Source organism: Alligator sinensis, unplaced genomic scaffold, assembly GCF_000455745.1.
Source record: "Alligator sinensis unplaced genomic scaffold, ASM45574v1 scaffold583_1, whole genome shotgun sequence".
In the NCBI taxonomy this organism is placed as follows: Eukaryota; Metazoa; Chordata; order Crocodylia; family Alligatoridae; genus Alligator; species Alligator sinensis.
In genome coordinates this window covers 2,510,039-2,519,985 of record NW_005841983.1, presented here as the reverse complement: position 1 = coordinate 2,519,985, position 9,947 = coordinate 2,510,039, and the positions used below count along the sequence as shown (strand labels likewise).

Sequence of the window (9,947 nt, the reverse complement as noted above, 5' to 3'; positions counted from 1 at the left end):
TAAGTTTATACTGTACATGTACAAGTTGGGAGCTTCTGCTTGGTTAAATATACAGGTGTGCTTAAGGCCTAGATGAGTCCCATTGAAGGCAATTCTTGTTGTTCATTGCACTCTGAATGAGACTCTTGAAATAAAAACATAAGTGGATAAGTAGAACATACTGCTGCATTGATTTGTGGAGGTAAATAGCTTAGTAAGTATCCTCAAAAGAGTAAGGTTAGACTAACATAAAGGGGGAATACTGCAATTGAACTAGCTAGTATAAACTTCATGGATCCATGTATTTGAGGCCATAAACTAATCAGCAACCAGAGTTATGAGAAACTTCTTTTCAAAGTGGAGTATTGCTCAGTTCCACGCAGAAGCATCCAGCGTCTGACAGGGATTGTGGTTAGAAGGGAGACCTCCAGATGCTAGATCAGGGCTGGGCAATTATTTCAGGTGGAGGGCTGCTTACTGAGTTTGGGCAAGCCATCGAGGGCTGTATGAGGGGCAGCCAAGGGCAGATAAATATTAATTTTCTAAATTGTTTAGGGGCTCTGCGGGCTGGATAGAATGGCCTGGCAGGCTGCATTTTGCCCACCCCTGTGCTAGATTGATAGCTGATCTGTTTTAAAGTGCCCTACATGTTAGCCATATCCCTCAGGTGACATACTTTTATTCTTGTACAAAGAAAACAATCTCACGTTCACATAACTTCTTAGTTTCTCTATCTATTTCCATATCTATGAGGTTCTTCTTACTTTTATTTTTAAACTCTTAGCTTCACAAACTAACTCAGACTGTGGAGAGGATTGTTCTTTCTTCTGTGCACTAATGATAAAGTTTGTTCCTTATGAGTGTAAATGCTGGGACCTGTAGAAGTTGCTTTCATGTTTTTAGTAATTCCCATTGGAGTAGGGGTAAGAATAGTAATAAAATATCTTCTCTGAGTGTACAACAGAAAATTTTCATAAGCCCCCAAAATTGCATATTCATCATTAATTATAAATTTAATTTATAAACATATAGGGTTTAGGACACACTTACCTGTACTTCTTCTATATGTAAAAAGCACTCTTCTTTTCTATAAACACCTGTTTTCCACAATCACAACATAATCCCATGCTTTTTACTTTATGGCCTATTTATTTATTTTAGTAGAGAAGTCCTGATTTTAGATCAGCGTTCTGATTCTTCATTTCTCCCTTTTACACTGTGTCTGGTGTCCTACTGTTCACCCCTTCCTTTGATAAGTACCATAAAACAATTTTTCTCCCTCGATTTAATTGTTTGAGTAATAGAAGGAAATGCATAGAATAAATATCTCTTAGCTGTGATAGAAAGTGCCACCTAAACTCTATTGTAATTGATTGGATTGTTTAACTGTCAACAGCATCACACACTTTTTTTCTCTGGGCCCTAACAGCACTGACAGACGTGAAAAGAAACCCAAACAAACAGTGCTTTACCAGAAGAGGAAGCACATTAGTTTGACTGGGATCCGCAATATCTGCATAGATCAGGTGCTTCAGCGAGGCTTTTTGGCACTTTTATCTAATAGCTGATTCAATCAGTATTAGATAAAAGCGCCAAAAAGCCCTACTGAAGTGCACGATCTATATAGACGTTGGGTGAGCCAGGTCAAACTAACGTCATGCCTCTTCTCGGTATGCATTGCACTCAGTGTGGGGGTGTGCCAAGATGAATGCAAAACACTGTTTTGGGTTTTTTTTCCACGTCTGTAAGCAGCCTAAGGTTTTAATGCTAAGCTGTAGCAGTGAGTGCTCTCAGAGCTTAGCTGTGCTTCATTATCCAGGATTAATGAGTGGTAAAACCTTCTCAAAACTGACCTGAAATGGTTTTGGCTGCAGTGTAGTTTTCATCATAACTAATGTTTTTATTTTCAAAACTAATATACGGTGTAAATATAATTTAGAAAGGGTTCTGTGGGAAGTACAGTCATTCACTTCTGTAATTTAATTTGTGGCTTGGCTATTCAAGAATTGTAGTTTAGATGTGATCACTAAAGATTAGAAATATTGTATTGCCAATGCAGTCAGTTGTGTGTTCTCGCTGTCTCCTGCACTTTCCATGTCATATATTCACATTGTTTAAATTCATTTTAGGAGAGCATCTCTTATTATAATTGCTGAAATATGCAAAGGCAATTTCTTGGAGTTAAGTTATGAAGAGTTATGGTAGGAAATGGGTCACCTGGAAAACGGGCAGTACTAATCCTCAAATAACAGCAAACTGTTTCCATATGTTTTGTAAAGGATCAGTTCATTTAATCTTTTACTGTGGAAGAGTGTTCTCTTCCCATATATTTTTTATCCTATTTTTTTCTCCAGTTTTTGCATTCCAAAAGCCTTGCTACTCTCCTTGTGGTCCCATGTTTTCCTTTTGCTCCTTTTTTCCACCCAACCTTTACCCTCCCCTGGTAATAGCTTAGAGATGTGTATTGCCTTCAAAAACAAGACAGAAGATACTCCATAATGTCCATGGAACTCCTTGTGGTAGGGATGGAAGGAAGTGAAATTTAAACTCCTCCTGGGAATAGCGCCTGACCTTAAGTCCATCAGAGTCAGTGGCTGTTTTTCCCGCTTTCTCGTAAAATACAAGGACCCTATCTTAACATTGCAGCTAAGCTACTGAGGCTCCATAGCTAGACTCTTGAAACAGGCTGCTTGCAGACGTTAAAAATACCCCCAAAATGAGCTTGACTGGAAGCAGCAGCACGTTACTTTGACCCGGCTCCACAGTGGCTGTATAGATTGGGTGCCGGCTTTTTGGCACTTTTATCTAAAGCTGAGTCAATCAGTTATTAGATAAAAGCTCCAAAAAGCCCCACTAAAGTGCCCTATCTATACAGATGTTTGGCGAGCTGGGTCCAGTTGTCTCTTCTGGGCATGCACTGGGCTCAGCCAGGGAGCATGCTGAGTTTAAAGTAGGCGTGTTTTGGGGTTTTTTTCCAACATCTGCAAGCAGCCATCATTATTATCAAAGTATGAATCTGAATTTCACATTAGCTCTTCCTGGAAAGGACAACTGAAGCTACTGACCTGTTAATACACAAAGATTTTTCTTTGTCTTCCCACCAACATCTTTGGTTTTTTTTTCTTTAATTCAGCTTGAAACTGTTTGTGAAGATCCAACCAACTCAGAGCCATTGATTCTGTTTGATGTGATGACCTCTGTTATTGAGCCAGTTAGTGACCATTTTTTATTCTACCATACCCTTGTAATTATAGTACTTTGTCATACACATAAGATGGCATGGTTAAGCTGGATATTAAGATGCTTGCCCATACGTTTTCAAAGAATGCACAGTGGTTTTTCTGTGCTATTGCCAGCTAAACAGCTTCTGAAACCTGCTTGCCACTTCATAAAATGGATTTCCAGGTCCTAAACTGAAAAAGCCTTTTGATTTTTTTAAAATTCAAAACTTAAAAAACCCTATGAAACCTGAATTTTTTTAAAGCCCTTTTGAGAATTTTCAGCTGGCATACAGTCCCTTGAGACATGCGTACACTATGCCAAACTATGCTAGGGAGTGCCGCTGTGAAAGCATGCCCTACCCATTCATTCCTAGTCTGCGTGTGGCGAATACTGAAAAAAACCCATATTCCTGCCATCAGAATGACAGTGGATGCTCACTTAAAAGCAACTGCATTATTTTTTTTGGCATTTGGAATGCACGAAGTGGGAGTGTGTGTATGTTTTCACAGCAGCGCTTCCTAGGAAGGTCTGGTGCAGCACAGACATGCCCCCAGGCACCATCACACACTGACAACCTGTCATGAGTTACAGCAGTCCCAAGGCTGCTCTAACTTCAGGAGTAAGGAGCTCTAATTGGATCCCTGATGGCCCTTTCCACGTCTCTTACACCAAGCATAACTTGGTGCAGGAGAGACTATATATTTACATGTAACCATTTTAAATATGGGAGTATGTGTGTGCATTTATTGTGTTGGTTTGTAGAATAAATCAGTTTTCTTTCTTTCTCTGGTAAGAAGACATCAGTTGAGGAGGTGTCTGATAAATCTGCCCTGACACAAGCTGCAAATAGTGATGACAAGCAAGGTAGTGGAATCAAAGTATCTTGCCTTTTTCCTTTATTGGTTATGTTTTAAATGTAAATGGACATTTTATGTTTGCTAACAAAATCTGTGGACATGTCCTGTTGCTGATTCACTCATGCATTACTGCACATCTTAAAGATTTATAACAATGACAAGCAAAAACCAAAATTGATAGAATTCTTTTAAAATTTGCCCTAGCGCTGTGACCCTTGGGAAGCTTTAGCCTGCCTGGTCCAACAGTAGTCAACATGCAGCCACAATTCTTGGAAATCCAGGTTCCTCAATAGTCTTTCGGATAAGCTGGAAGGGAGCCCATCTGTGACTTTAAAGAATGTTTGCAGAAACCGATACATTTCTGTGAAATGTTTCAGCTTCAGTGAATCAGCATTTTCAAATGAAATCATGTTTCGTCAAAAAATTCCCAACGAGCTCTAGTAAAGGTGGTAGGACATGTACTATCAAGGTAGTAAAATAACCAACGATGATTTCATATACATCCCAGAAAAGTCTATATTTTTAGCATAGATCCATCTCTGACTGCAGATCTACTGCTCATTTTTTGTAGCCCCATAAAAAGATGAGGTTTTGTCATATAATATTTACAAATTAACGTACATATGGCTAAGGAAAAGCTTCTGTCTGTTACCAAAGCATGGTTTCAAGTATAGATGCTGTGCTTGTTCTTATTTTATAACAAAATAAAAACAGAACAGAAGAGCTCCTCCAGTTGCTGTTTTGAAGAACAACTTCTAAGGAATCAGGAGGCAGGGCATTGCATTTGAGAATGCAAACATAAATTCCTTAGATTTCCATAATGATGCAGCTGGAGAATCAGACTGTATCCAGGTAATGTCTATTTACTTGGGACACAAGGAGGTGAACTGAGTTTTACCAAAATATACCTCCTGCATTTGATGCAGGATGTATATGTGTTGGTGGAAGACAGATGTTGAGGTCTAAACCTGTTCTAGAGGAATAAACATGGGGCGCTGACAGATGTGGGAAAAAAAACCCCAGCGCTTTACTGAAAAAGGAGTTGTGTCAGTTTGACCCGGATCCCCAGTGTATGTATAGCTTGTGTGTTTCAGCTGGGCTTTTTGGCACTTTTGTCTAATAGCTGATTGAATCAACAACTTTGGCTTAAGCTGATTGAATCAGCTATTAGGTAAAAGCACCAAAAAGCCTAGCTGAAGCACATGAGCTGTACAGATGCTGGCTGAGCCGGATCAAACTGATGTGATGCCTCTTCTGGGCATTGTGCTGTGCTCAGTAAAGGGGCATGCTGAGCTGAAAGTAAAGCACTGTTTGTTTAGGGTTTTTCCCACATCTGTAAGCATGCAAGGAATCAGAAACTGGAATTCTGATCTGTCAGTGACTCACCATGTGTCAAAAGGCAAGTGGCTTAAGCCCAAGTTGTTTAAAGCAATTCCAAATGTTGAGCATGCTCAGCTTTAAGGTTTCCATCATGGAATGGATAAGTTTGAACAATTGAAGTTGCTGACTGCTGAGTTTTACCAGCCTCCCATTGTCTAGATTTGAGAGGACTTCATCCTTTTGAAAATTATGTCCTTGCTGGTTCAATTAGGATACCCAAATACAGTGCTTACTTGTCAACCTTGACCCAAACCACTTGGCTCTTTTTTTTTTTCTTTTCTCTTTTAAATAAAGGCAATAGTCACTTCCCAAGCTGTTAAGAGAATATATCAGCTAATGGATGTATAATTATTTTAAGTATCTGAAAGGTTATGTGACCATCAAGTGGTATTATTAATAGGATGTTTAATCAAAGCTTGAAAAGTTAGACAGTTAAATTCTCTGGTACATAATTTAATTTAAAATAACTCTTAATGTTTTATTTTTTTAATTAAGCCTTGAAAATAAGCACTACTGCCAAAACAATACCAAAGGAATTTCAACACTTGGCTGTCAAAACAGGTAAGAAGAGAAGATACTTGTATCTTTTCCTTAAAGAATTTACCATTCTGATTTTTGTAGCATATAATCCAAATCTTGTTTTATTTGACTTCAAGTGCTTTTTCACTCCAGTCCAGCAGTAATGTTTAATAATTAAATTATTTTAACCTCAAAGGTTAAGGACCATATATTTGCAAATTTGTTCCACTTAGTTTTTTAACTTGTCAAAAATGTTCAGTTTCTTGACTTCTCCTTTTATTTCTTTTAAATTTCTTCTAAAGATTTTTTTTCTGAAGAATTGTGTGCATGCATGTATATGCACGCAGATACACATGCTTCTTAAGCACAAAGAACATATTGTAAAGATCAAATTATTCATTTGTCCATCTGTACATTATATTGCTGGGTGGAAGGATAAGAGTAATACAGTTATTGATGGTTGCCCTTCCCAGACACAGAATAAATTTTATGTCTTACCTGTAATTACCAGGAAGTGGCCTTGTTTTCTGAAGAGCTAAGGATCCATAATTCTGGAAGAAGCTAATGTACGTTGCAGAGAGAGAGTCATCTTGAAACTCTGGCCTCTGGCAGGAATTGTGGTTGTAGAGCAGTGACTCCTTAGTCCAGGCTGTAGTTCTTCCATTGTAAACCTATTATTTATTTTTTTCTTTTTTCTGTTTAGCCCCAGTCTGGCAAACACCCTCCTCTTCCCCCCCGCCCTCCAATCTTAGGAAGTTCTAAAATGGTGCATATCAACGCTGCCATTTCCCAGTTTTTTTCCTTGTTCTCTCCCATACATTTGGCAGTCTCATGATTTTCTAGCTTTGGCTCCTGCCCTTTAGTGGTTGCTTTGTCTCCTACACATGCACTTTCCTATAAGAAGAAGAATTAGTGGCGGAATAGAGCCTTCAGTGCTCCTGTCCTTGGATTGCAGATTTTCACTTGAACAATGGACAAGTTGGAAGAACAACTGTCACTATCTTCCTGCCCGAACACTTGTCCTTTGTCCACTGCCATTCTGCTTTATTCCCTTAAATTCTTGGCAGAAATGTGGAATGGGGCTGCTTATATTGCTCTGTTGGTGATAGTTATTTATCCCACCCAAAAAAGTTAGCGGTAGAATGTACATTTCCAGTCCCAGCCTCAGAAGGTAAAAGGCAGAAGTAAGAAAACTGACCATGCACTCTCAATCACTTTCACCTTCTCTGCCACACCCTTTTCTCTCTCTTTTCTTTACAATCAACTGCCTGTCAGCTCCTTTGCATCTCATGTGGGGATTCCTTTGGACACTGAGAGCATATCTAGACATGTAGGCACATGTAACTTGTGGTGCTGCAAACTGCACACAGCGAATGTTAAAATGTGTCCTGCGGTGCATATTTGAAGAGCAGGGCCAAAAATTTGCTACTGGGATTTCCTGGTAGGAAAAAAAAAAGGCACAAAAAGTGGTGCAAAACATATTAAAATAGCATGCACTGGGACAAACGTGGAGATGGGGGAGCAGGCAGGCCCGGGCTGCCTGCTTCTCCCGTCTCCACATGCTACAGAGTCCCTGCACTAGGGTGCATTGTGCTGCTGAGACATGTGGGGCCCTGGGGCTGCGGCATATAGCCCATGGCTTCGTGCTCCTCCATCTCAAGGGACACTGCACCCCAGTCAGCTGCTCCGCAGGTGGCTGGGATTCAGTGTGCCTCGGCACAGGGTCTCCATGTGCCTCTGCATGATTGCTTCACAGCAGAGCCCCCACACTGAGGTGCCTGGAAGATGGAAGCAGCCAACCCAGGGCTGCCTGCTCCCCAGTCTCAAGGCACACTGCTCCCCAGCCAGCTATGGAGTAGCTGGCTGAGGCACAGTGTACCTCAGCTTGGGGCTCCGCAGCACGCGGAGACGGGAGCAGGCAGTCCCCATCTCTGTGTGCTGCTCCCTGGCCAGCTAGCTGCACACTGATGCGCCCCATGCTCCAGCCAGCCCTCCTACCCTGCAGCACATGGAGCCCATCCAAGAGCCAGGAGGTAGGCACGGCCCACAACAAAGGGCATGTGTAGAGGCATGTACTGCAGCACAAAGTTGTGGCACAAACGTTTGAGCCACTGCAAGTGCATACCCCTGCTCATTTGGATAAGAGAGAGAAGGTCGACATTCTATATGTCATCCAAAAGGCCTTTGATCTGGTATCCCATGATGTTAACCCAGGAAAATTGGAGGATTGCGGGCTTAACTGCTTGACAGTTAGGTGGATAGGAAGCTGGTTATGGGGTAGGACCCAGAGAGTCCTAATGAATGGATCTGTGTCATCCTGGCAAGAAGTGGCCAGTGGTGTCCCTCAGGGGTCATTGCTTTGCAACATCTTTATCAATGATTTGGATGTGGGGGAGAAGAGCTCACTGGCCAAGTTCACAGGTGACACCAAGTGTGGTCACGCTTGAAAATAGAGTGCAGATGCAGGCAGAACTAGACAGGCTGGCAAGGTGCACAGATTGGAACCAGATGAAGGTCAACATTGAGAAGTGTAAAGTGCTCCATCTGGGGACGAACAATCCCCAACATACTTACAGGCTCAGTGGTGCTGTTTCAGACTTAACACTAGGAAAAACTTCTTCACAGTTAGGGTGTCCAGACTGTGGAATAAACTCCCTCCAGAGGTGGTGCAGTCACCACCTGGAAATTTTGTCCTGGAAATCTTCAAGAGGAAACTGGACAGTCACCTTGCTGAGGTCACCTGACCCCAGTTGTCTTTCCTGCCAAGTGCAGCGGGACATGCAGGGATGACGTCAGGAAGGCCAGAGCGCAATTGGAGTTGCAGCTAGCCGGGGACATGAGAAAAGTTTCTATGAGTATGTTAGCAACAAGAGGAAGGTCAGGGAAAATGTGGGTACCTTACTGAATAGGGGAAGCAACCTAGTGACAGATGATGCGGAAAAGGCTGAAGTACTCAATGCCTTTTTTACCTCAGTCTTTACAGGCAAGGTCAGCTCCCAGATTACTGCATCTGGCAGCATAGTTTGGGGAGAAGGTAAGCAGCCCTCAGTGGTGAAAGAACAGGTTAGGGACTATTTAGAAAAGCTTAATGTGCACAAGTCCATGGGGCCAGATGCTGAGGGAGTTGGCTGTTGTGATTACAGTCATTGGCTGTTATCTTTTAAAAATCATGGTTATAGGGGGAGGTCCCGGACAATTGGAAAAGGACAAATATAGTGCCCATCTTTAAGAAAGGGAAGAAAGAGGGAACTACAAACCAGTCAGCCTCACCTCAGTTCCCCAGAAAAATCATGGAGCAGGTCCTCAAAGAATCCTTTTCTAAGCACTTAGAGGAGGAGATACTGTCTCCCACAGCATTTTTGCAAGCAAGCTGAGGAAGTATGGGTTGGATGAATGGACTGTAAGGTGGATAGAAAGCTGGCTGGGTTGTCAGGATCAACAGGTACTAATCAATGGCTCAGTGTCTAGTTGGCAGCCAGTATCAAGTGGCCCCAGGGGTCAGTCCTGGGGCCAGTTTGGTTCATTATCTTCATCAACAATCTTGAAGGTGGCATGGAGTGCACCCTCAGCAAGTTTGCAGATGACACCAAGCTGGGGAGGAGTAGTAAATATGCTGGAGGGGAGGAATAAGATTCAGAGGGACCTAGACAAATTAGAAGATTGGCCCAAAACTAGAGGTGCACCAATACATCGGTCCGATATTGGATCAGCACCGATATAAAGAAAATTGTCTGTATCGGAAATCAGCCTGATGTGATAAATGGCCCATGCATGTGCACAGCCGCAGTGTAGCACGTAGGCAGTGAGGAGCACAGCCAACAGCGTGAATAGCTGCGTGCTGCTGGTAAGTTTAGTGTGGTAGAAGGCTAGAGGGAAGGGGAGAGGAAAGGGTGCGGGGGGTGCAGTTCAAAGCCCCTGCAGTGAGGAGGGAGTTGGGTAGGGGCTGCCCAGCTGAGGTGGGGGGCGGGAGGGGGCGCGCAGGATGGAGCC

General features: G+C 42.3%; 1 protein-coding gene across 1 annotated transcript in view; it reads left to right on the top strand.

Moving 5' to 3' along the window:
* Positions 1–9,947, top strand: part of REPS2 (RALBP1 associated Eps domain containing 2) — a 169,064-nt gene that overhangs the window by 85,630 nt on the left and 73,487 nt on the right. The window contains exons 10-12 of the mRNA XM_025201098.1: positions 3,113–3,190; positions 3,996–4,065; positions 5,934–5,999. Coding sequence (XP_025056883.1) covers positions 3,113–3,190; positions 3,996–4,065; positions 5,934–5,999 — 214 coding nt within the window. The remainder of the gene's footprint in view (positions 1–3,112; positions 3,191–3,995; positions 4,066–5,933; positions 6,000–9,947) is intronic.